Genomic DNA, 23638 nt, shown 5'->3' on the forward strand with positions numbered 1-23638 from the left:
TCCCGTGGCTGTGGGTTACTTTGCTTCCTTAAAATTAAATTGTTCACTGCTTTTCGGTTGCTTTCGTAACCAGTTGTTGTCTGGCGCTGCCACGGATAATTGAAGTCGTATCGCTTGCTTGTCAACTAACTCTTCCCCGATCAGCCTCCGCTTTCCGGGGCAGCATTCTCCGCACACGCCGACTCTTTCAACCCGTTTATTACCACACTTTCAGACCATCCCGATTCAATAATCTGAATCACGTTTTCTCAAACTTTCATCTATGATTTAGCACTGGTGTCATCGAGGCCCTCAGACCCCGCACATGATACGGTTATTCTGCAAAGCGAACATGCATACTCATAGCATCTGCTTCTCCACAGTTTGCTTTGGTGTGGGACCAAGAGCCCAAGCACCACGGTTACTTTCAAAGTTCAGTCCCTTAACACACTTGCTCGTTTCCGTGCACACTTGTCATAAATTTAGCTCGTACAAGTCTCAGACTTGTCCACACTTACGGTATCGTCGACAATAGCATCAGGTATGTTCTTGGTTGAAATTGTATGCTTGTGGACTGCTATGACCGCCCATTGTCGTTTCCTTACTCTCAACGACGCCACTGTCCACACTGGTCAGTTATAAGATAGCCCGTTAACGAACGCATGCTACTTCACACTCAACGATGAAATTTTCACTCTCCCAAAATAACGCTGGTGGCAGTGTTGAAGCTGCTCCAACAACTTTCGTACGTCTTCTTGAATCTTGCACCGTTCCGATTAACCGTCCCGAACAGAACATGCCGCGACTTCGACTCTCCCGTCGTTATCTCCATATGCTTTGGTCGGGCTCTGCTGCTACGCATGAGGACCAAATGGATGAGGATGATCCCGTTGCGGGTGACGAAAGGTACGTTAATGTCACATACGGTGTTTTTTTTTACTGACGATTGTCCCCCAAACAGAAAATACACTGACGATCACTCCGTTGGAGTAGAAACGCTGGAAATAATTTCGGTCCCTCAATGTTCAGGTGAGATTGTAGCATAGATCTAAATTTGAGCACCTTCGCTGATCAGGCTCTTCGGATGCACCCGTAGGAGAAACTCCGCACGTCATCCGCTCCCAGCACGATTCTGATATCGATGCGGCCGGAGCTGAAATGGCGTTCCAGCGCTTGCGATCATTCGTGGCTGAGGCACTCGGAACGTTGGCCAAACACCGTCCACCGCAGCTTGGACGGAAAGCAAAGACAAAACGACAGCATAGCTCCCTGGAACAGGAAAATTCATCAAAGATAGCGAGGAAACGACGTCGTCTTAGTGGTTGGGGCCGTGCGCGACAAGAGGAAGACCTGCTCTCATGGCTCACTCACCCTCTGGTACCTCCCGATGTGCCTTTCGATGTACATGCCCAGGACAAAAAAATCGCTGAAGATCCATGCGACTCGGAAGTAGGAAACGCCTCCCCGAAGTCTGTCTCTCACGTATCGGTCAAACGACTAAAAATTGCACGTAGAACCTCTCTCACATCCATACCAGAGGAACGATGGTCTTACTGGCTTACTCGCCCTTTGTGCACGACTCGGATATCTGATATATCGGCTCAGGGGGATCTGCAACCTCCAGCTTCCCCGCCCGATCGCAGCCAAACTCCACCGATTCCTGCGGTACGATTCTCCAGTGCTTACGCATCGTGCTTTGCGAATACACGACGTCAACCTAGTGTTATCCGTTGGAAGCTGCCTTGAGTACGTACTGCCCAGCATCGGCAATATAAAAATTGTAGATATCATCTTCTATGTCAAGTGTATAGATGTAATACATCACGACCAAAATGTTTGTTTGACAGGCGGCGACTTGCTATCAATAGACTTTATCAGCCATGCTGGATGCCCTCATCCGGCATTCATCGCAGAGGACACAGTTTGCGGCATTCTTTGGTGACCGAGTTACTCATACCTTGCGGAACTAGAGCTGTGCATACCTTGTCCTACACGAAATGGATTTCTAGAGCCTCTTTCAAAACGGCGTGTTTGCTGAAGAACATCGGTACATCGTTCAGGATTCAATACAATTGTCGATTTTCAACTCGGACCGGTATACGTCTGAACTCAACAATCCGCAGCCTCCGCAGTCTACGTAGCACTACCAAATATTTGATACCGTCTGCAAATGCTCGGGCCGATTTCGTCGTACTGTGCCTTTGTGTGGCAAGACGTATAGAACTCGGGCTGGAATAAAGGTTAAATTGTAATGAAACTTAGCTTAAAATAATCCATACCAATGATGCAAGCAAGGAGCCACCAAACCACACGGCATATCTTGAGAGGAAGTCAGTTTTGGTGTGGAACATACGAAGAACCTGGATCTCACCGCTGGCGCTTGTGCGAAATTACATCCACATCCACACCAGACGACTATTGTTTCGTTAGAAGACGGAGAAAACAGAAGTGTTGAACGCCGACCTTGGTAGTACTGCCACTTGAAACGACGCTAGCCTCGAGTCTGCGATCAACCAGCTGCTTTAGGTCTCTCTTGAGACGCTGACCAAAATGCTGGAACATGGTAGAACCTCCAGAGAGAACTATATTCTGCATAATCGTAATCAAAATGCAGGCGTAAATGAAAAGTCGAGAAGACTGGTCACCTTGTACAAGCCGCGACGGACATCGATCGGAGAGGCTTGGATCACATCATCAACAATATCCGGGAGAGGTGTAAGGAAGTCGGAAGAATAGATCTCCGGGTTGAAGAATATCTCCGGAGCCAAGAAGCGTTCATAACCCACATCAATGGAATATTTCTAGTGAAAACGCATGCATTCAATAACCGGTGAAACATGCTCGAAAATGGGTACTAACTCTGCCGGTGACGCTATGCTCACCCTCATATCTTTCAAAGTATTTGTAGGGTTCCGCGTCGTATTTTCGGAACTCTTTGACGATGTCCTGGCACGTGTAACTGTAGTTTTCCTTCACTTTGCTAGCGACCCGCAGCTGATCTTCTGGTGGAACGGCAGCCATTTCACCACGCTCACGCAATAAGTTGAGCACGAATTGTGATATGTCACGACCAGCGATGGGGATATGTTTAATGGCACTTCCAATGACGTACCCTTCCGCACAAGGGATGACGTGCGTGACACCGTCTCCCGAGTCGATGACGGTACCGGTGAGCGTCCTGTCTGTAGCGCGGTTGGATGTCCAGGATGCGGCAAGGGCGAGCACAGCTTGTACAGCAATGTAGAGACCCTTGATATTGAAGGACTCAAAGAAGATTTCGGCTGTCTGCTCTCTGTTTTCTGGAGGGTTAAGCGGAGGCTCAGTCTATGAGACAAATAATAATCAGAACATTTGGAACGTGTAATATGAAATGATGTCATACCAAAAGGAAGTAATGATCTTCTGGTTCGGCCCGTAGATACTTGAATATGGTTTGCTCCCAGTATCGTTCCATGTGATCCCAGTTGTCGATCATGCCATGGCGAATGGGATAGTGAACCCCATAACCAGGTGTCTTCGCATTGGCAAGTGCTTCGTCTCCAATGAAGAAGTCGAGGTCTTCAACACCGCGTTTCGATGCGACATTCCCAGGTTTCGAAGGAATTGGAGGACCACCACGAGTAGGTTGAGAAGCAGGTCCACGTGTAGCAATTGCAGTGGGGAAAACGCTGGAGTCATTCAAAGCACGTCTGACAAGTGCGATCTTGTATGGAATGGTGGGACTCACTATGATGGATCAGAATTTCCTGCGAAGCTGCGATCGACCTTGAGTGAGTGCATCAGAGTTGATCGTTTCGTGCTTACCCTATCTTCGAGTATCCAGTTCCATTGTCGCAAATAATAGGCGCAAGGACTGACATCCTTAGAAACAAGTCTTTATCGCAAGTCCCTGTCAAGTCACTGTAATTGAGGATGCTGCGATTCTTATTTGTCTTTGTATGTCAAAGCCTTTCGTTCCTAATTTGTCCAAACAACCCACCAGAGTTGCAAAACTTTCAATGCTTGCATTGTGACTCAACGATGCCACATCAAAATAGGTTAACTACTAGGGTAGACGGGAGACACGCAGGCCCCGACCCTGCGTACTAATCTTACAAGCCGTTGGAGTGGGGGACCTCGGGGGTAGGAGTAGAGTAGCAGTCGAGTAGCACCGTAGTTTGGCAAGTCACTGAGTCAGTCACGGTGTCCTTCGGGCTTTCAAGTTGTCGTAGAGCAGTGCTCTTCACCGCTTTGCCTTGCTCGTGACATGCAGGCACATTGTCGCGGATACACCGCTCCACTGTGATGATACCAGATGCCATGCCGGTCTGAACATGCAAAAAGCGCGGTGCAGTACAACTCTGCTGGACCATTTTAAATTTTGCAACTCCGGGCCAAAAGATAGTAATAAAGTGAATACCGTCTAAGGTATCGTTTTTGACCGTTTGAGTAATTTACAAACGAAAAAGGAGCCCGGTAATTTGTTGATGGGCAAGCTCAGTCAGTTATGGTTCGGTTCGTATGTATGTATAAGATGTAAGTATGGAAATATCACTGTCATGGACTTCAACAGCCATTTCATTCTAAGAACCTATTTGTGACCTGCCGACCTCGTATGTAGTGTTCATAGAATACCCCATTCCTGGACCCGAACTTCTAAAGGCCTTCATATTGACACCAGCGCTTTCATCATTTTCGACCGACCTTTGGGTTCCAGGTTGTTAGGGACCCTCTAGGTCCGCCTGTGAATGGTATTATTGTGCTGATGGATGCACCAATTGTGTGCATGACGTCTGGGGCACAACTAGTGGTTCTGATATGCGAAGTTCGGAAGTCCACTTTCGACGCTGCAGTGTAAACAACTTGTTTGGTGTTGCAATGATCGTGTCTACGAGCAATCCTTTGAAATGCGGAAGTGCCAGAATGAGTTTTTTGAGATGAGTCTATACCAGAATGACAAGTTTGCATGACGAAGGTAAAACAAAACACGTTACCTGATAGCGGCACAGAGAGCACTGCATGATGACATATGATCTGAAATCTAAGCGCTAGTGCAGACATGTCATCAACAGGAAATTCGCAGCGAGCCGCAAATTTTTGAGCAATCGGCACTTACTGTACTAGTGGAATCAAAGTCGGTCGAAGTGATAGGTGGCAATAACGCGTGATCCCTCCCACCGGTACTAGGTAGCCTTCATCTTCATCTTCCGCAGAAGCAGAAGTCGAAGGTTCGTCATTACGGGCAGAGTGTGCATGCCCAATTGTCCAGCATTCATTTCGCAGTAAGCCGCCACGGTGCCATGGGTTTATGAATGAAAAATCATGTATACCGTAGGGCCTGTTGGATTTGACTAGGCCCGGCCGAAACTGGCAATTTGAATTAGATGATAATAATAAGTTTAATCGTACCATCATGATCTACCAGCCTAGTGATCATGATGTATGAGGCCTTGAGGAGCTAGCCAGCTCCTGTCGTAAATCTCGACTATGGCCACTCTATGGCCGCTACATATCGTGATTCAAACATATGACCGTTTGGATTTTGTATGTCCTCTTTCATTAATAGATCGAGCGTCGTGAAAATGGGAACTTCCTGACCAGGTGCACGTATCCTCTGGAACATCAAGTTGTGAAGTCCCCGGAGCTCAGGCACTTCAAGAACAACGGGGAAGAGCAATAAAATAGCCCAATCCCCGAGAGATTTAATTTTGATAAGGTAACTTGTTAAAAATATTATTATTTTTTGAACTGCCTTGGAAACGAACTTTACTTATTGGTATGGCAGCCCAGCGCTCATCACATCATTTCTAGAAAACAAGATCATGGACACAATTATGAACGTCCTCAAATATCTCAGGTGATTTTCTTTCTACTCTTGCCATCTGGGTGCTTCTGAATCTGCCTGTTATAGCTTGCGCTGGCTCGGTGAGTTGCTCTTTTCTGATCCAGGTCTCGTTTGAGTCAACCACTCACGTCCCTATTTTATAGTTGAGCAGGGAGTGTCAACGTCGAACGAATTTCGTTCAACTTGGTCTCTTCCATATTTTGCAGCTCTGTTCACATTCCTTGTTTATCACGATCCTTCTCCAAGCACTCGTTAGTATTACCGACACCCTTTCAATCTACTCTGTTGTAGTGGACGAATCTCCGGAATCTCCTTCAGCTTCAATTACTCTTTGGTATTGCTTACAATGGCTCCATATCTCCTTTCAAGATCCGATTCCACCGATGCTCCAAGCGTCCTTCCAATCAGCAGAACCGTTTACATAGTCGGGTTCACCCTCGCAGGATTACTTGCTGCTACTTCCGTGATATGGCTTGCATTGAGGTTCTTCCGCCGCAAATTGCAGGCAAAACGTGCGGAAGAACGGGGTGCAGCTTTCCTCAATGTACGAGGTGTTGTTCGAGAAATGAACGAGCCCGGCAGCCAGCTCCCGTAAGAATCAATATCTCATCCCATAAATATAGGTCTACTCACGCCGTCAACAGTAGTCAGCCGTCAACTATCGTCTTCCCACAAAAGGTCGTTGTCCCTCGTCCTGCTCAAGTAGCAAACCCTTCAAGACACGACCATGTTTCTTCCTCTGAACTTCCTGCAGCATGTGCTGCTCCCTTGCCACGTCCCCGTGCACTCTCTAGTCTCAATCCCTCGCATCCGCGCAACAGTTGCGCGTCAGTTGCTTCGGGCCAATCCCATTTATCTCCTCGAGCTCCTCCTGGCTTGCGTTCCTCGCATTCACGAGCATCTTCACGATCCTCAGCTTCCCACCAGTCCCGATCAGTTCGGCAATTTTACCAACCAGTGCTTCCTGATGAACTCCCTCTTTCGCGTGTAGGAGAGCAACTCCACGTTCTGCAGTCGTTTGATGACGGCTGGTGCCTAGTTGCGCAAAACAACTCTCGTCGCTCTCGTTCTTCATTATCCATATTCAATCCCTCGCGACTCTCTGCTAGGGTGGAGAGTATCGGAGACAATGTACAGCTTGGTTTTGTCCCTGCATGGGTCTTTATCAAGCCCACGAAGGGACTGCGCGTAGAAAGACCCATTCGCAGCTCCAGTGCAGGCGGACTCCAGGCTGGCTTGGATGCCGAATGGAGAGACTCTGTGATTTCTTGGTCCAACTTCTCTTGAACTGAAGTTAAAAACCCCGATGGGGCATACATCGAAGTCTGTTGTTTTCCCTTGTTAAGCCATATTCGGCAGCTGCGCAGGCCGTTTGGAACCATGTCGCAAGAAACCTGCAGTGCAGGCATGCTTCACTTACAATTCATTCTTCACGGTGCAGCTGCATTGTATACCTCATTAGGCGTTGTATCACATATATATACCAATACTTGCGTTCCCAGTAGAAACATGTCCGTGAACCTCAAGCAGCCTGGGACTATTAGGTAAAAAGGTACGTTTGGATGATTCACAACTGCACGAACAATGTGGTTCGTGCGCGTGAAAGCCCATCTCGATCAAAATTCGTACGGCGGGAGGCGCCTGATGCACTTCGGTTGAGGCCTCTTCCATTCCTCCGTTGGCGTCTCAATGAAGAAAGACGCATCCGCGATTGCTGAATCTTCGGGTGGATGCCCGACTCGATCAGCGAGATCATCTACTTCTGCTGGTGCATCCGTGGTGTTCCGCGGAGGTGGACGTCTACGCCCTGGCGCATTCATGGGCCAAGTAGGAAGATAGCACATTTCCTGGAAGTAGATCATGCTCAGTCCGACTGGGCTAGGAAAGAAGTTCTTTAGATCCCACCTCTGGACTGCAGGCAGGTCTGCATTTAATCCATATACTCCAGTCTAACCAAGACATCAGCTTCTGGATGTCTTGTTTCCAATCATTCATTATTTGAGCGAAATTAGGCTCCCCATTAAGTTCTGTAGGAAAAAGGACGTCGAACCCGCTCATGACACCAACAGCCCACATATTTGTAGTGACACGACAGATTTCTCTCGTTGTGTCCCCAATGGCTTTGAGCAACAGGCGTTCCGAAGACGTCATTAAGGGTCATTTTGTTTGTCATCACGGTAGTGTGTGTTGTGGCACATAGCCTGAAAATCGGGATGCCCACTGCGACGGATGTACGCCTGGAGTGTCTGCACTTGGGACGACGGTATCATTTAATAGATATGGTGTAAGCATGATGCGGAGCTGGGTCTGCGCGAGCTTTGCTCGCTCAAAGACTTCTTGCGAATCTGATGAGGTGAAATTGAGGAGATATTGCATCAACTCGAGCCGATTCGCATATCGATCAACGATGACGTGGGTGAGGGTTTTCCAGTCGATACCGCTGCCCGGGTCTGATCGACTGATAACTTCGGTGAGCTTTCTCTTCACCTGCGATATGTCCTCTGACGAGATTCCGAGGACGCGGTGATCCAACCGTTCAAGACCCGCGCGAACTGGGACGAGGGAAGGTGCCAGTGCGATATCATACAGTGAGATAAGACCAGGCAGGTCAAGCACAATGCGAGAATCCCCTGGGTAGCGATTGTGCCATGAGCCGGAGTGCATGGCTTCAAATGTGCGACCCACTGGGTTCAGGAATAGATGACGTCAGTCATATTGGAACAGAGGAACAAAATACTGACAGGCATCGGGGTCAAGTGGGGGAGCATCAGGAAGGCGGTAAGGGTACGGATTTTTGTCCCTCGCTAAGACTCGGACATGCAGGAAAGATACCACTTCGACACCGGCCGTGAAGTCGCACAACATAATTTCACTAGAAAGTCATCAGTCGGAAGTGCGACACAGAATAAGAGTATGCGCACAAGTCCATTTCCATCCTAGAAATCTGAGAATCAGTTATACAACATAGCGAGATGAGTCGCTAACCTCACAAAACCGTCGATTCCGAACTCCTTCCCCCATCTACAGAGATCTTTAATCCGTGATTTTTCATCGAAGACGCGCTCAGGTTGCACTTCTCCCCAGGCTATTATATCCTGCGTATCCATTGTACCCTCGGATATTTTGGCAGCACTACTTCCATCAAAGTACAAGACTTTGAGAGGTCGCGTTGCTGCCAGCGTGAGGTGCCAGCCACTCCCATCTCCACGCGCGAAAACAAGAGAATGCTCTGGGTCTGTAGCGATCCAGTCGGGCTCACTGGGTATCGTATTGCGGCTGGTTCCGTGATAAAGCAAAGTACCGGTGGGAATTGATCCCCGTACTATGTTATGTCCTATAAAAATAAATTTCCAGCATCAGAAAAGTGGCGGAAAGTGATACATACCATTACGATATCGAGTATTTGGCCAGTGTTGTAAGAGTGAATGGACAGTGTCGAAGATCAAGTTCCCTGTTGCGTTCTCGAAAGGACCTTCGTCAAACCTCCATTGCTCAATCTTCGAACCGAAACTATGGGAATCGCTGTCCAAGTTGGTGATATCCAAGGGTCGAACGGAAGCTTCTCCAACAGTACTGACGGGAAATTGTTGGAGAGCTAGAGCTGCTGACCCTAGGTTCAGGGCTGTCACAAGGGGCTGATAGCGCATTGTGAACTGTTGGAGAAATATCGATGGGCTTATCGCATCTTTATCAAGGTCGAGGAAATATTAATCCGTAGAAAATCGGATGATCGGCACCAGTATCAAGGTAATTAGTGCCGTCATGTTGGCACGACGAGCTATCAGGAGGCTAAAGCTCCGATGCGTCTCAGATGTTCCTATGAAGAACTAGTAAACACAGAAATGCAAGAGTGAAGTGCTATAAAAAAAACAAGCGTTCCCCTTCGATCGGGCGGTAGTGCGCAGTGGGTGTAAGCTAACTTACTATGATCGCGTAATTGATTCCGAGCAGTAATGCAGACATCGCAAGTTGTTCGCCACGTCTTTGTCTCACTGCAACTCATCAATTTCTCGAAGGACAGGGAGAGAGCAAAAACAGCACTGCCCTCATCTGAACTCTCAGATATCGATAGTGTACGGAGGACCTCAGGCTGCCAGTGCGCCAGACTACACCGCAATTGGACATAGGAACAGAGAGATACGCCTTGGATACGCCACAGGACCGTTGCAACATTAAATTATTGAACGTTCGCGTTAACGTTGAACAGCGCAGACGGATTAATAGCTACCGAGCCGCCGGTTATTCGTGCTATTTCCAAATCTCGGATAGGCCAAATTCCATTTTACAAACTCACCCCCTCTGTTTAGTTTTGGAGCCGAAACAAACAACTGCCTCCCCGTCGTGGTAGGGAATCGACACTTACCAGAGTCCGTCAAACAACAATGGGTCACAATGTCTGCCCAGATGAAATCGAGGGATATTGCCCATGTCACTCACTCCGGTCATCGTACCGTGCTTCGCCTCTCATGACTAATAGGGTCTGTCTTTCAAAAGCTCTTGCAAGCTGGTCGTCCTCGTCTGCTCACGTCTCCTGATGCTACAATCATGTGGTGTGCAAAACTCAATTATTTCTTACACCATGGTCACCAGTACCTTGAAGCTTGTGTCGAGCGCACCCCGGACATTTTTCGACATGAGCTACAGGACGCGAAGGATATCAGTGTTTCACTACAGACCATCGAGAAGACTTTGTGAATGCGTGGTTTCACGCGTAAAAAGGTACGAGGACCTAAGACCACCCCATACTTTTGAATTTTCCTTGGACTAGGTCGCGAGGCCAGCCGCCGAACGCAACGAGGAGATTTGAGAATCGTAACTTTATCAAATCAATGTCGCAGAAAACTTTTCGTCCTGATCAGCTCATTTTCGTGGATGAATCAGCCTGCAACCGGATAACTACAAGACATCAAATAGGCATGGTCTCCTCTTGGATCTCGCGCCCGTTGACATGACTATCAGCCCCGAAAAATGTTGAAAATGTTGAATACAGGTATTTCATACTTCCTGCTCTCTCGCTTGATGGGAATACTACATCTTGATGTGCGAGAGACCTTACATACGTCGGTGGACTTCAATCAATTCATCTATGCTTTGCTTGATAACATGAAAATATGTCTCATAACAGTCATGACATTTCGATCCCGAAGCTGTGCTGCGCCTTTATTGACATATCTGACTAATTACTCCAAAGATAAACAACTTCGGTGAGTCCTATAGTCCATTGGGTAATTAGTCGATCTGAAATTTCAAATAACACGCAAATCAGTTCTCTCTGTAGCACAACTTTGATTTGTATAAGGATACGAGACTATTCTATCTACATACAGTGGCAATGCAAAGGACGAATGGGAAGTGTTACACGCAAGGAGCTGAACGAGGAATTGAAAGCACGAAGGTCAAAGGAAGGAAGGCGGGATGTCATGTATTATGCAACCGAAGCAAAACTTTTTTTGTCTGTGAGACGTGAACCATGTACTAATGTTCTACTAAGCTAGTCGTAGGAATTGCGCAGTGTAGGAAAGAAGTGAAACCGATTTCACCTCCAGAAGCCATGCACTGTGTTAAGCTTTACAAGGGCCTTTTAGGAAGCAGCTTGACGATTCGGTCCTGCTTGACAGCATATCCATCCGTGCCAGAAAAGCGGACGGAATCCAAGTGCCAGTGGAGTGAGCCAACCATCCAGTTCTGCATCCCTTCGACGTAGATAGCCACCTGCCTGTCAACCTCTTCTTCCCATGAAGGGAGGATGGCACGGTTGGATTCGAAGCGCTGGATGGCATCTTTGCACATCTGGGCAGTATAGTCGATGGCACCTTGCAGGTCTAGTCCTCGATCGTCCATGAGCACAGCAACCATGTTATGCCAATGTGCGTCACCGTGAGATTGCTCCTTGTTGTATGATAAGATATCCTGTCGGTGGTAATGTCAGCAGCGCCCCAGCGTTCAATGACAGAACAGAATTACGTTGGACCAAGAAATATAATCGTTGGCTGCATCCTCCAAGGCCATGATAATTGGATGCGACATAACTTCGTCGGGAAGATCAATTCGAGCTACATATTCGATGACGGCAAAGGCGATCTTCACCGCGCTTATATCTCGCCTCAGGGCGATATAAGATGCCAGATCATACATATGTCCTTTAGCACGGTCATCCACCTGCTTAGCCACAGCAGCGAAGGACAGTTCGCATCTGTGAATAAACCGCTTTGTGCAGCCGGGGCCGGCAGTCTCCCTAAAGCGACTGAAAAACCTAACAGTATAACGATCTTTAGAAAGAGTGTAGTATGCGATGGAAAAATGGTCGTACGATTTGCACATCTTTGCACCAAGCTGTTCCGTGTCAAAATTGATGGGATCGTGGAGTGCCAGAATACAGGATTCACGCGCTCCCCGTACATCGACGACATTATACTCCATCCAGTCGTCTATAATGAACAACCAGGTAAGGAAGTCAGAGCAGACTTGGAGATGGAAGGCATCTGCATCAGGATAGCAAACGGCAGCGAATACGCCTGCTTCTATATCAATATACTCTCCGATCTCGGACTCTACGAGTCGTGCTACGTCAATAAGCCATTGATCAGATGCGCAGGACACCGCATCACGATGAGGGTTCTGTTGCAAGGGATAGTGGCAATCATGGATGAGGTCAGGTAAATGAATTGCGAGGGCTCGCAGACAGGAGTTGTCATGTGAGTGATAGTGGAAAACATGATAGCCTGGGGGGTCGTTGGATTCATATTGTGACTGTCGAGATGAGGAACATATAGGTGCAGTATCATCAGTCTTTATAGTGAATTTCAGTGCCAGTGGATGTCTGTCTCGCTCGGATCTGTGTCGTGGAAGGAGGGAACTACCCGTACCCGGTAAAAATGCATACCCGCGCTGACGGATATGGTTTTTTTTTGCGGGTACAACGAACTTGGACCCCTACCCGTACCCGTGCAGGGTTTACCGGCGACGAGAATTGCGGCGGGACTGCATATATCGCGAACGAGCCTCGGGGGCTCAACACCTCCAGTCGGGCGGGTGATGCGGCGGATCGAGCATCACCTTGTGTATGTAGTATGCCGCTCGTCGCTAGCGGTAGCATTTGCAGCAAGAGTGAACCAGTAGGAATCGCGCAGAGTAGACGGGTCGAAGTCTAGCCACACCAGTACGTCGTCGAATATAGCAGAAATTCGCATATGCAATTTTTTCTCTCGTGTCAATTGAACCTAACCAGCAAAAAACGAACCGGACTCAGTGGCAGAGCGGGGCCCAAATCTAGCTATAGTAACTCGGTACGAGTGTGGTTGAGCTTGAAAACTAATTACCAGGTTAATTACCAGGTTACCAGGTTAGGAAGGGCGGGTCACGGGTACAGGTTAGAGCGCGGGTCTCAGAGTCTCGACAGGTCTCAACCCGTATCCGTACCCGCACCCGTGACCTGCGCAGGTTACCCCAAATCTTGCGAGGGCTTTGGAATGACAGACCTGTGAGCCGCGAGAAGCGAAGCGTACGTCTGACGGTACGACGACCAGAGTGAGTGACATGGGCAATATCCGTCGATTTCATGCGTTGTGCATGTGACCCATTGGACTCCGGTATGTGTCGAGTCCCTAGCGATGGATAATGAATTAATGACGTTCGATCCCGAAGCCGTGCTGCGGCATTTCGGACAAAGATAAATAACGTCGGTGAGTTGTGTAAAATCGAATCTGGCCTATTGATATGGAAATAGCTGTACATACCTCGATGCAATAGACGATGCCCGGGTCAACTTGGGTTGCCACTGTGCCAGCAGGAAAATACAAACCATCTATTAATATCTTAAATTCGGTCACATAAAGACTGTCACGCCTGTTGAAGGAATGATGATCTTCATTCGACGCTAGTGACTGTGATTTCTTAATCAAATTTTGTTTTAATCGAGCTGAAAAACCCTGGTGTGTTCCTTTCCCCCGCCAGATTGAGCAGGACATTTTAAAATCATGTAACGAACTTGCGGTGCAGGCATGCTTCACCCACATTTCATTCCTCACGGTACAGCTGTATTGTATTATAGTATACCCTCATTAGGTGCTGTACAGCATGCGTATACCAGTAATACCCGTTCGTAAACATTGAGAGGCCTGTCACTGACTAATAGAAAAAAGTACGTCCAGATGACTCCCAACTGCAAGAACAATGTGAAGGGCCCATCTTGATCAAAATCCGTACGGCGAGAGGCGCCTAATGCACTTCGGCTGAGGCTTCCTCCATTCCTCCATTGGCGCCTCAAAGGAGAAAAAATGGATCTTCGATTTCGGATGGAGGTTCAGTAAGATAGTCTCCTTCTGAAGTATCCATGATATTCTGCGGGTCCCATGAAGGAGGAGGTGGTTGGGCGCTTTGACCTGGGGAAATTTTGGGGCCAAGTAGGAAGATAGCACATTTCCTGAAAGTGGATCATGCTTAGTCCGGTGGGCTACGAAAGAAGTTATTTGGATCTCACCTCTGGGCCGCAGCCGGGTCGACATTTAATCCATATACTCCAGTCTAACCAAGACATCAGCTTCTGGATATCTTGTTTCCAATCATTCATTATTTGGGTGACATCAGGCTCTCTATTCAGTTCAACGGGGAAAAGAGCGTCGAGCCCGCTCATGACACCCACAGCCCACATTTCCGTAGTGACACGGCAGATTTCTCTCGTTGTCTCCTCAACGGCTTTCAGCAGCAGGTGTTCAGAAGGTGTCATGAATGGTATTTGGTTTATTATCACGGAAGTGTGTGTTGTGGCACATAGCCTGAAAATCGGGGACGCCCACTGCAAGGCATCTACGCCTGAAGCGCCTGCACTAGGGACGACGACGGAATCCAATAGATACGGCGTAAGCATAACACGGAGCTGGGTTTGCGTGAGCTTCGCTCGCTGAAGGACTTCTTGCGAGTCTGACGAAGTGAAATTGAGGAGATACTCCATCAACTCGAGTCGATCGGCATATCGATCGACGATGACGTGAATAAGGGTCTTCCAGTCAATGCCGCTGTTCACCGTGTGTGGCCGACTAATAACTTCAGTAAGCTTTCTCATCACCTTGGATATATCGTTTGATGATATTCCGAAGACGCGGTGGTCCCACCGTTCAAGACCGGCGCGAACTGGGACGAGGGAAGGTGCCAGTGCGATATCATACAATGAGACAAGACCAGTCAGGTCGAGTACAATGCGAGAATCCCCTGGGTACCGATTGTGCCATGAGCCGGAGTGCATGACTTCAAATGCTCGAATCCCTGCCTGGCGATTTTGCAATGAGCCGGAGTGCATGTCTTCAAATGCGCGAATCCCTGCGCCAAGACACATAAAATGTCAATCGTATTGGAACACAGGAAGAAAATACTGACTGAAATCAGAATCCGATGGAGGAGGGGAAGGAAGGTGGGAAGGCGAGGGAAAGCGAAGAAGGTGAGGGTTTTCGTCCTTCGGTAAAAGTCGGACATGCAGGAAAGATACTACCTCAACACCAGCCGTAAAATCACACAACATAATTTCACTAGAAAGTCATCAGTCGGAAGTGCGATACACAATCGAAAGAATGCGCACAAGTCCATTTCCATCCTAGAAATCTTATAATCAGTTATACACCATAGCGAGATAAGCCGCTAACCTCGCGAAACCGTCGATTCCAAACTCCTTTCCCCACCTACAGAGATCCTTAATCCGTCGTCTTTCATCAAAGTGTCGCTCAGGCTGCACTTCCTCCCAAGCTATTATATCCTGCGTATCCATCGTACCCTCGGATATCTTGGCAGCACTGCTTCCGTCAAAGTACAAGACTTTGAGAGGTCGCGTTGCTGCCAGCGTGAGGTGCCAGCCATTCCCATCACTTCCACGAGCGAAATGGATGGAATGCTCTGGGTCTGTAGCGGTCCAGTCGGGTTCGCTGGGTATCGTATTGCGGCCGGTGCCGTGATAAAGCAAAGTACCGGTTGGAATCACTCCTGGTACTATGTTATGTCCTACGAAAAAGGTGCACATTTTGCCAGTGTTAGCAAGCAGCGGAGACGTACCATTACGATACCGAGTGTTTGGCCAGTGTTGCAGGAGTGAATGGACAGTGTCGAATATCAAGTTCCCTGTCGCGTTCTCAGGAGGGCCTTCTTCAAACCTCCATTGCTCAGTGCTTGAACTATATGGAGGTACATTCAAGTTGACGGTATCCAATGGCTGAACGTGAATTTCATCAGCAGTGTTGACCGGGAACTGGCCACGTAGTGCTAGAGTTGCTGACCCTAGGCTCAGAGCTGCCACGAGGGAATGAGAGCGCATTGTGAAACCCACTGGAGAGATATCGGTACCGGGTATTATTGCATCTTTATCAAGGCAACGCGTGGTGATACTTGCTGCGGCGGCGCTGGTACTATCTCAGATAGCAACCAGCAGGAAACTGTAAAATCATCTATTAATATCTCAAAGTCGGCCACATAAAGCTATCACGCCTGCTGAGGCGCTGAAGAAACGATGTATCTTTATTCGACGCTGTCCATCATAGATTTGTCATAGTATCATGATAATCCCACTTTTCGTATACAGCTACCTACTTAGTACACTCCGCTCTCTGGCATGTTCGGCAGACTTCGGCATCGACCATTCTGCACAACGTCACACGTGAGGCCTTGAGGTTTGGACTTCTACTTTACTTCACCTACAGTTCATTCCTCACGGGTACAGCTGTATCGTATACCCGCATTAATCAGTAATACCCGTACGTAAACTTTGAGAGGCCTGAGGCTAATAGAATGAAGTATGTCCAGATCACTCACAACTGCAAGAACAGTGTGAAGTAGACTCGTGACCAGTATGTCTGAGGCAAGCCGTTGATAGACGGGCCCATCTTGATCAAAATCTGTACGGCGAGAGGCGCCTAATGCACTTCGGTTGAGGCTTCCTCCATGCCTCCGTTGGCGCCTCAAAGACGAAAAAAGGATCTTCGATTTTGGCTGGAGGTTCAGTAAGATAGTCTCCTTCTGAAGTATCCATGATATTCTGCGGGTCCCACGAAGGAGGAGGAGGTGGTGGTGGTGGTGGTGGGCGCTTCGACTTGGGGAAATTTTCGGGCCAAGTCGGAAGATAGCACATTTCCTGAAAGTGGATCATGCTTAGTCCGGTGGACTACGAAAGAAGTTATTTGGATCCCACCTCTGGGCCGCAGCCGGGTTGGCATTTAATCCATATGCTCCAGTCTAACCAAGACATCAGCTTCTGGATATCTTGTTTCCAGTCATTCATTATTTGGGTGACATCAGGCTCTCCATCCAGTTCAATGGGGAAAAGAGTGTCGAGCCCGCTCATGACACCTACAGCCCACATTTTCGTAGTGACACGGCAGATTTCTCTCGTTGTCTCCTCAACGGCCTTCAGCAGGAGGTGTTCAGAAGGCGTCATGAAGGGTATTTGATTGACTATCACGGAAGTGTGTGTTGTGGCACACAGCCTGAAAATTGGGGACGCCCACCGCAAGGCGTCTACGCCTGAAGCGCCTGTGCTACAGACGACGATGGAATCTAATAGATACGGCGTAAGCATAACACGGAGCTGGGTTTGCGTGAACTTCGCTCGCTGAAGGACTTCTTGCGATTCTGACGAAGTGAAATTGAGGAGATGGTCCATCAACTCGAGTCGATCCGCATATCGATCGACAATGACGTGAATAAGGGTCTTCCAGTCAATGCCGCTGTTCACCGTGTGTGGCCGACTAATAACTTCCGTAAGGTTTCTCATCACCTTGGATATATCGTTTGATGATATTCCCAGGACGCGGTGGTCCCACCGTTCAAGACCTGCGCGAACTGGGACGAGCGAAGGTGCCAGTGCGATATCATACAGTGAGATAAGACCAGTCAGGTCGAGCACAATGCGAGAATCCCCTGGGTAGCGATTGTGCCATGAGCCAGAGTGCATGACTTCAAATACGTGAACCCCTGCGCCCAGACACATAAGATGTCAGTCGTATTGGAACACGGGAAGAAAATACTGACAGAAGTCAGAATCCGGTGGAGGGCGCTGGTGGGGAGGAAAGGAAAGTTGGGGAGGAGAAGGAAGGCGAGGAGGAAAGGGAAGGCGAGTAGGAAAGGGAAGTCGGGGAGGAGAGGGAAGGCGAGGAGAGGGAATGGAAGGAGGGGAAGGAAGGCGAGGGAAGGAAGGGTTTTTGTCCTTTGGTAAAAGTCGGAGAGGCAGGAAAGATACTACCTCAACACCAGCCGTAAAATCGCACAACATAACTTCACTAGAAGGTCATCAGTCGGAAGTGCGACACACAATCGAAAGGATGCCCACAAGTCCATTTCCATCCTAGAAATCTTATAATCAGTTATACACCATAGCGAGATGAGCCGCTAACCTCGCGAAACCGTCGATTCCAAACTCCTTTCCCCACCTACAGAGATCTTTAATCCGCCGTCTTTCATCGAAGTATCGCTCAGCCTGAACTTCTCCCCAGGCTATTATATCCTGCGTATCCATCGTACCCTCGGATATCTTAGCAGCACTACTTCCATCAAAGTACAAGACATTGAGAGGTCGCGTTGCTGCCAGCGTGAGGTGCCAGCCACTCCCGTAATCCCTTCCATGAACGAAATTAATGGAATGCTCTGGGTCTGTAGCAGTCCAGTCGGGTTCACTGGGTATCGTATTGCGGTCGGTGCCGTGATAAAGCAAAGTACCGGTTGGAATCACTCCTGGTACTATGTTATGTCCTACAAAAAGGTGAACATTTTTCCAGTGTTAGCACGCAGCGGAGACGTACCATTACGATACCGAGTGTTTGGCCACTGTTGCAGGAGTGAATGGACAGTGTCGAATATCAAGTTCCCTGTCGCGTTCTCGGGAGGGCCTTCTTCAAACCTCCATTGCTCAGTGCTTGAACTATATGGAGGTACATTCAAGTTGACGGTATCCAATGGCTGAACGTCAATTTCATCAGCAGTGTTGACAGGGAACTGGCCACGTAGTGCTAGAGCTGCTGACCCTAGGCTCAGAGCTGCCACGAGGGAATAAAAGCGCATTGTGAAACCCACTGAAGAGATATTGGTGTTATCGAATATTTATCAAGGCAACGCGTGGCAATACTTGCTGCGGCGGCAGTAGTATCTCAGTATGTAGGCGTCTATGGATGAGTTGACTCATGAAAGGGTCAAAACCGAGTCAAACTCGGATGCGCTAGACTCTCCTACTCCCGGTGTCCAACGAGCTGGAGGACGTGAGATCGCCGTGCCAGTTGCTAACGTGACAGTCTCGGATTCCTTCATGATGCCATTAGCAGAGCCGACTCAGCCGAGGCAGGAGGCCAAGTACTTGTGTTCAACGTTTGAACAAGCACGGCAAGTTCCGCGCCGTGCCTATGGCTCTGCCAGCACCTTCACCTATTCATCTGCTACGCTCCCATTCCAGCGCAGTGAGCACTCTGTTCATTTCGACGGACAACGAGAGAATCTACTCCGGAGATAGTACAGGACAAGCCATCGTCACTTCCACGCGCTCATTGAGACCACTCGCATCATGGAAAGCTCACACTGACTCACTGCTGGGCATTCAAGAATGGGGCTCTCAAATCATAACGTGAGTTGCTATCTTTCTTACCCTGGCATTTTCTTCTCATGCTGTGACTAGACATGGGAGGGATAATAAACTCCACGTCTGGGCACGGCCCGAGGAGTCCGCTTCCATCAGACAAGGACCTGCAACTTTGTCAGATCTATCAACACCAACAATATGTTACTCTATGGATGTCAACGCCCTTAACTACTGCAGGTTCTCTCTCCTAGAAGGCGCGCTCGCGCAGGAAGGTCTACTTGCCGTTCCGAACCTCGTGGAATCAGCTCTTGTGGGTAATCCCTTTAGTGTATGGTACGGTGTAATCTCAGTATGAACTGACCAGGCAGATATCTGGTCACTTCCATCGCGTCAAAGGCTCCATGCTGCTATAGGTGATTTACTAGATACCTCCGCAACAGCCTTCTCGGATGGCAGGTCGGGCAGCAAATCAGGAATCATCATGTCAATGCATCTTTTTTACTCTGCGTCGTCTGCACCTTCGTCCTCTACGTCGGCAAGAGAGCTACGCCTGTTATGCGCATACGAAGATGGAAGCGTTGTCCTGCGAAAGCGGACTGCACCCGAGAATAAACAGACTGTCGAGGGCCGTGGATGGGAGGTCATGTGGAAATCCAAACTTCATGTGGAATCAGGTTCGTTGAAATATGTAACATTCTCGTGGGGATTCTGACGGAAGTTGTCGTTCTAAGTGATGGCTATGACAGTTTCTTCGGACTGCACTTTTGCTTTGACAGTGTCGGCGGACCATTTAGTGGGACGGTATGATCTTCTGGTTGGTGTTCGGGTAGCTCTGCATGAGTTTGCTTGCTGAAATTCTGAACAGAAGATCCAGGAAGAGGCTTCAGAATCCACACCAGCGGGAACTGCATCCAAAACCAAACATCTAGGAAATGGCTCTGTTGCCATACGGAGCGACGGGAGAGTATGTGCGATTGGGGGATGGGACGGCAAGTCAGTCGACTAGATGATTATATCATCATTGAATTGAGCTAACTTATAACGTAGAGTGCGGTTATACTCGACGAAGACATTAAAGTTGTTGGGAACTCTTGTGCACCACAAGCAAGGATGCCAGGCGGTTACGTTCGCTTCTCATACTGACCGTGTACCTCTTTGTGGAGAGTTGAAGGAGGATGACTCTGGTGACGAAGATGAAATTACCGTCGAGGAAAAGCATGCCCGTGATTGGTGGTTGATTGCTGGCAGTACAGATGCGAAGGTGTCGATTTGGGCGTTGATAAATTTCGAGAAGACAAGCACCGTGTAAGTTGAACCGATGCCCATGGTAAAACGAGGACGTGATATATATCAAATGTTAATTGTATGTTTTATGCGTCGCAACCAGTCGTCTGAAATAAGGCATGGCTGAACCAGCCTGAATCTAGTTCAAATTGTTCATGCCAATGCAATCTCCAGCCTGTATACTTGTGGCGCCATACCCGAAGGACGCTCAGCAGGCCAAATCTATCATTCTGGAATATCGAAACTTTCACCTCCTCCCTCAGATTTCACCCTTGCTGAGAAAGATGTTTCGCAATAGGGTTGAAAGGGGTCCGACCGGGACGCCTCCTACCGATTTATGGAACACGCATCATCGTTGCCCGCCGTCGCTGGATGCCAGACGATTGACAAACTAACACGCGCCAAGGAAGGGATCTGATACTGTCTCTTGATCACTCACCTCCGACGGTTCAATGACGCCATAGGTCCTCGTGTAATGACGGTAGTCCACGAGGCGCTGTGGATCGCAGACATCGCACAATCGTTGCAGCGGTATACGAAAAGTGGAGGGTGTGATTGGGTCGAGTCGGCGATGACGTTGAAAAAGGATAAGGATTCTCGTATTGCAACACCGCCTAGGCACTAGAATACATTATCTGAATGTCAGATCCATGCGCTAGGTTAATTATCATGTATTCTGGCATCAGTTGAAAATGGTGAACTTGTAAGGTTGATGCCGTGACTCATTGGGGGTGGTTTGCGTTTGCGGAGCATACCGACCGCCAAATCCCGAGTCTCCTTGGGCGAGCCTGGCACACTCAGTCCTTAGTCTCCCATCATAGTCAGACCATGGATACAGTCGTTCCTTTGTACCACTAGGTAAGCTGATAGGTGTAGACTATGTATCCAGGTGCAAGTGCGGATGTCTCAGGTTAGTGATTATGATTCTGACTAGGGGGCAGTTTACTGGCAGTCCATTCAATTATAATCATGACGTCGCTGGTATGTCTCAGTTTAATGCCTTGCATATTGGTCGCAGTATATAATCTCGCATTCTGATTCCGAATCGTTCTATAACTTGATTTACAACTCCATCTTGCATATTCATTCAACTTCTCTTTATCCATGGCTTTCGAAATGCATCAAGTCCTCACTTCTAGCAGGCTCCAGAATTCCGACTTCACTCCCTTACATTCTGCCCACGAGTCTAGCGTCTCCGGCGCCGAGGTCATGTCTTCCTTCTCCACCGTCACTCAGGACATCTCACCCAACACCTCCCGTTTTTCTGCATACTCCAGCGATTCCTCTACCCAGAAACTTAAGCGCAGGCGTGCTAGGCGAGGACGCTTTTCCAAAGGGAAGGCGTCTATAATTCTGCTCGAAGATGCTAGCGCATACGACCCCTTGACTCTGAATGCTCTTGCCAGCCTTTCCTCCAACTGGCTTAACCTGTCCTTCCCGGACCGCACTCCTACCTACACGGACTACTTCGTGAATTACTGGCGGCATGCACTAGCAAAAGAACAGGACATTCTAGTGGATCATTTTACTGCTGTCATGGCAGCTGTCCATGATGATTTACCGGCTGCCTCGATCATCCGCTCGACTCAGCCTACGCCCGTGCAATGCAACGAGGAGTCCTCCAAATGTATTCGATACGAAAATGATCTATTTGCAGTCACCTGTCCCTGGGACGATGATGGGCAATCTCACCTAGACGACTGGGTTGCATGGGACGAATGGCGTCGGGAAGATGATGAAATCCATATCCCAACAGGCGATCGTCATAACTATGGAGCTATTGGCCAGCCACTAATATATCCGCTGCGCAATATGGGCACCCATTTCCAGATCGTAGCACCAAAGCCGGTTCGCGCATGGAACAACATAACCTGGCTGGGCAATCCACGCGTCATCCCTGAACCAGTAACCCATCACTATATGGAGATGGTTGTGGACGCTGCAGCCGTCTATGCAACTTCACAAGCTCCTTTCACGGAGAGAACCGCCATCTATTCCTCTACTTCCACGGCTTACCATGCGCACGCGGAGTCGACCGTCATCTACAACTCTGCCAGTGCATCTCCCTCATCCTACCTGTCCGTTCTTGCTGCCTCTATTCCACCTGCTGGCAGGTGTATTCCTCCTCAGCATGTCAACGATCCCCATCTTAACATTCATGGATCAAAGGCAATTCGTCACGAAAGACAACATTCGAGAGATCATAAACTGTTCCAGTTTTTACGTGTACGTCCCTTCTCTTATCTCGCGTCAGTGATCGAGGTACTGATTGGTGCTGTGCAGATGTCTTATGATCAAAAAGTTGCTGAGGTTGAAAAATTGGTTAGATGGATGAGATCTCATTCGCGGCGGGCATGACTCGAAGATAGATGCATGATATTTGTTTGTATATTAAGTATGTGTTGTAATGATCAAGGACATTCACTCTCCATTGTGGCGTCGTTTTCCTTTCACAATACGCAACGTTGCTGAGTGGGAGGATTTGCTCTTGAGCAATGTAAGCGCGTTCTCCCTTTCAGCGATCTTCAGCCGTATGGCCCTCGACTATCTTCTGATCCCAAGGTTGTCTATACCCTGCGAGCGCGCATTTTCGGATGCCAGGCTCACGGATACCAAAACGTTGCGGACGCTTATTGCTCCAGCGAGCTTCGGTGACATCCAAATTTTAAGGAACAAACACAAGGAGAGAAAGCATGGTTTCCAACACAGGGCGCTGTCCGATAATAAAGGTGGGGGATACCGCCTGTTCCTTGTAGGAGTTCTTTTATCCACCACGGCACCGTTCTTCCCGGGTCCAATCCGTGAGTTCAGGCGTACCTTTGCATACAAGCTAGTGGAAGAATGATCCCAGACCACTAGGTGAAAATGCATCACAACTGGTAACTGAGCGCCAGACCTGTCACACGACCTGGCTCGGAAAATGACCAGGATAAATAAGTTGCGGATGGCACAAACCCCTATACCACCGGTACCGATAGCGCCTTATCGCCTTGCAATATTTGGCATCCACA

General features: G+C 48.6%; 10 protein-coding genes across 10 annotated transcripts; 4 read left to right on the forward strand and 6 right to left on the reverse strand.

Moving 5' to 3' along the window:
* Positions 1–464: 464 nt before the first annotated feature.
* DFJ58DRAFT_20289 (uncharacterized protein) lies at positions 465–1807 on the forward strand. Its single transcript, XM_041379213.1, has 4 exons — positions 465–724; positions 773–885; positions 941–1008; positions 1076–1807. The coding sequence occupies exons 1-4, from the start codon at positions 662–664 to the stop codon at positions 1723–1725; spliced, it is 894 nt and encodes a 297-aa protein (XP_041248932.1). The 5' UTR covers positions 465–661; the 3' UTR covers positions 1726–1807.
* A 57-nt stretch (positions 1808–1864) lies between these two features.
* On the reverse strand, positions 1865–4022 carry DFJ58DRAFT_763933 (actin actin-like protein). The gene is given in 11 exon segments (XM_041388649.1): positions 1865–2208; positions 2259–2298; positions 2351–2394; positions 2443–2568; positions 2625–2780; positions 2839–3303; positions 3362–3647; positions 3707–3733; positions 3784–3904; positions 3932–3939; positions 3958–4022. The coding sequence occupies 9 exon segments, from the start codon at positions 3837–3839 to the stop codon at positions 2113–2115; spliced, it is 1296 nt and encodes a 431-aa protein (XP_041248933.1). The 5' UTR covers positions 3840–3904; positions 3932–3939; positions 3958–4022; the 3' UTR covers positions 1865–2112.
* A 1813-nt stretch (positions 4023–5835) lies between these two features.
* On the forward strand, positions 5836–7255 carry DFJ58DRAFT_20385 (uncharacterized protein). Its single transcript, XM_041379227.1, has 2 exons — positions 5836–6394; positions 6448–7255. The coding sequence occupies exons 1-2, from the start codon at positions 6150–6152 to the stop codon at positions 7088–7090; spliced, it is 888 nt and encodes a 295-aa protein (XP_041248934.1). The 5' UTR covers positions 5836–6149; the 3' UTR covers positions 7091–7255.
* Positions 7256–7315: 60 nt separating this feature from the next.
* On the reverse strand, positions 7316–8286 carry DFJ58DRAFT_20356 (uncharacterized protein). The gene is made up of 2 exons (XM_041379221.1): positions 7709–8286; positions 7316–7650 (listed from the first exon to the last, which is right to left on the reverse strand). The coding sequence occupies exons 1-2, from the start codon at positions 7952–7954 to the stop codon at positions 7420–7422; spliced, it is 477 nt and encodes a 158-aa protein (XP_041248935.1). The 5' UTR covers positions 7955–8286; the 3' UTR covers positions 7316–7419.
* Positions 7797–9535, reverse strand: DFJ58DRAFT_20379 (uncharacterized protein). The gene is made up of 5 exons (XM_041379225.1): positions 9189–9535; positions 8789–9137; positions 8725–8739; positions 8545–8675; positions 7797–8487 (listed from the first exon to the last, which is right to left on the reverse strand). Exons 1-5 carry the CDS (start codon positions 9448–9450, stop codon positions 7976–7978), a joined length of 1269 nt encoding a protein of 422 aa, XP_041248936.1. The 5' UTR covers positions 9451–9535; the 3' UTR covers positions 7797–7975.
* Positions 9536–11371: 1836 nt separating this feature from the next.
* On the reverse strand, positions 11372–12546 carry DFJ58DRAFT_722866 (isoprenoid synthase domain-containing protein; the record flags this gene model as incomplete). Its single annotated transcript, XM_041384929.1, has 4 exons — positions 11372–11713; positions 11768–12056; positions 12114–12421; positions 12487–12546. 4 exons carry the CDS (start codon positions 12544–12546, stop codon positions 11372–11374), a joined length of 999 nt encoding a protein of 332 aa, XP_041248937.1.
* Positions 12547–14105: 1559 nt separating this feature from the next.
* On the reverse strand, positions 14106–16100 carry DFJ58DRAFT_652847 (uncharacterized protein; the record flags this gene model as incomplete). The annotated part of the gene is made up of 6 exons (XM_041381709.1): positions 14106–14225; positions 14283–15118; positions 15176–15324; positions 15375–15389; positions 15439–15790; positions 15842–16100. 6 exons carry the CDS (start codon positions 16098–16100, stop codon positions 14106–14108), a joined length of 1731 nt encoding a protein of 576 aa, XP_041248938.1.
* A 173-nt stretch (positions 16101–16273) lies between these two features.
* DFJ58DRAFT_742175 (uncharacterized protein) lies at positions 16274–18835 on the reverse strand (the record flags this gene model as incomplete). Its single annotated transcript, XM_041387179.1, has 6 exons — positions 16274–16913; positions 16971–17752; positions 17810–18057; positions 18108–18122; positions 18172–18526; positions 18577–18835. The coding sequence occupies 6 exons, from the start codon at positions 18833–18835 to the stop codon at positions 16671–16673; spliced, it is 1902 nt and encodes a 633-aa protein (XP_041248939.1). The 3' UTR covers positions 16274–16670.
* Positions 18830–20652, forward strand: DFJ58DRAFT_852389 (WD40-repeat-containing domain protein; the record flags this gene model as incomplete). The annotated part of the gene is made up of 6 exons (XM_041393827.1): positions 18830–19388; positions 19440–19653; positions 19708–20017; positions 20075–20157; positions 20209–20336; positions 20391–20652. Exons 1-6 carry the CDS (start codon positions 19171–19173, stop codon positions 20650–20652), a joined length of 1215 nt encoding a protein of 404 aa, XP_041248940.1. The 5' UTR covers positions 18830–19170.
* Positions 20653–21280: 628 nt separating this feature from the next.
* DFJ58DRAFT_763972 (uncharacterized protein) lies at positions 21281–23046 on the forward strand. The gene is made up of 2 exons (XM_041388650.1): positions 21281–22853; positions 22911–23046. Exons 1-2 carry the CDS (start codon positions 21732–21734, stop codon positions 22983–22985), a joined length of 1197 nt encoding a protein of 398 aa, XP_041248941.1. The 5' UTR covers positions 21281–21731; the 3' UTR covers positions 22986–23046.
* Positions 23047–23638: the final 592 nt, after the last annotated feature.

This window comes from Suillus subalutaceus, assembly GCF_016647625.1.
Source record: "Suillus subalutaceus strain FC151 chromosome Unknown DFJ58scaffold_10, whole genome shotgun sequence".
Taxonomy (NCBI): domain Eukaryota; kingdom Fungi; phylum Basidiomycota; class Agaricomycetes; order Boletales; family Suillaceae; genus Suillus; species Suillus subalutaceus.

Excerpts from the sequence above, each read along its gene's own strand:
- DFJ58DRAFT_20289 (XM_041379213.1), top strand. The coding sequence starts at position 662 with ATGAAATTTTCACTCTCCCAAAATAACGCTGGTGGCAGTGTTGAAGCT. Across the intron at positions 725-772 it reads AAGCTGCTCCAACAACTTTC|AACATGCCGCGACTTCGACT; the intron begins GTACGTCTTCTT and ends CGTCCCGAACAG. Across the intron at positions 886-940 it reads CCCGTTGCGGGTGACGAAAG|AAAATACACTGACGATCACT; the intron begins GTACGTTAATGT and ends TCCCCCAAACAG.
- DFJ58DRAFT_763933 (XM_041388649.1), bottom strand. The coding sequence starts at position 3,839 with ATGTCAGTCCTTGCGCCTATTATTTGCGACAATGGAACTGGATACTCG. Across the intron at positions 3,648-3,706 it reads GGAAATTCTGATCCATCATA|CGTTTTCCCCACTGCAATTG; the intron begins GTGAGTCCCACC and ends GAATGACTCCAG. Across the intron at positions 2,299-2,350 it reads ATTTCGCACAAGCGCCAGCG|ATATGCCGTGTGGTTTGGTG; the intron begins GTGAGATCCAGG and ends CTTCCTCTCAAG.
- DFJ58DRAFT_20385 (XM_041379227.1), top strand. The coding sequence starts at position 6,150 with ATGGCTCCATATCTCCTTTCAAGATCCGATTCCACCGATGCTCCAAGC. Across the intron at positions 6,395-6,447 it reads GAGCCCGGCAGCCAGCTCCC|TAGTCAGCCGTCAACTATCG; the intron begins GTAAGAATCAAT and ends CGCCGTCAACAG.
- DFJ58DRAFT_20356 (XM_041379221.1), bottom strand. The coding sequence starts at position 7,954 with ATGACGTCTTCGGAACGCCTGTTGCTCAAAGCCATTGGGGACACAACG. Across the intron at positions 7,651-7,708 it reads GACCTGCCTGCAGTCCAGAG|GAAATGTGCTATCTTCCTAC; the intron begins GTGGGATCTAAA and ends ATCTACTTCCAG.
- DFJ58DRAFT_20379 (XM_041379225.1), bottom strand. The coding sequence starts at position 9,450 with ATGCGCTATCAGCCCCTTGTGACAGCCCTGAACCTAGGGTCAGCAGCT. Across the intron at positions 9,138-9,188 it reads AAATACTCGATATCGTAATG|GACATAACATAGTACGGGGA; the intron begins GTATGTATCACT and ends TTATTTTTATAG. Across the intron at positions 8,488-8,544 it reads CCCACTTGACCCCGATGCCT|TGGGTCGCACATTTGAAGCC; the intron begins GTCAGTATTTTG and ends TCCTGAACCCAG.
- DFJ58DRAFT_763972 (XM_041388650.1), top strand. The coding sequence starts at position 21,732 with ATGGCTTTCGAAATGCATCAAGTCCTCACTTCTAGCAGGCTCCAGAAT. Across the intron at positions 22,854-22,910 it reads AACTGTTCCAGTTTTTACGT|ATGTCTTATGATCAAAAAGT; the intron begins GTACGTCCCTTC and ends GGTGCTGTGCAG.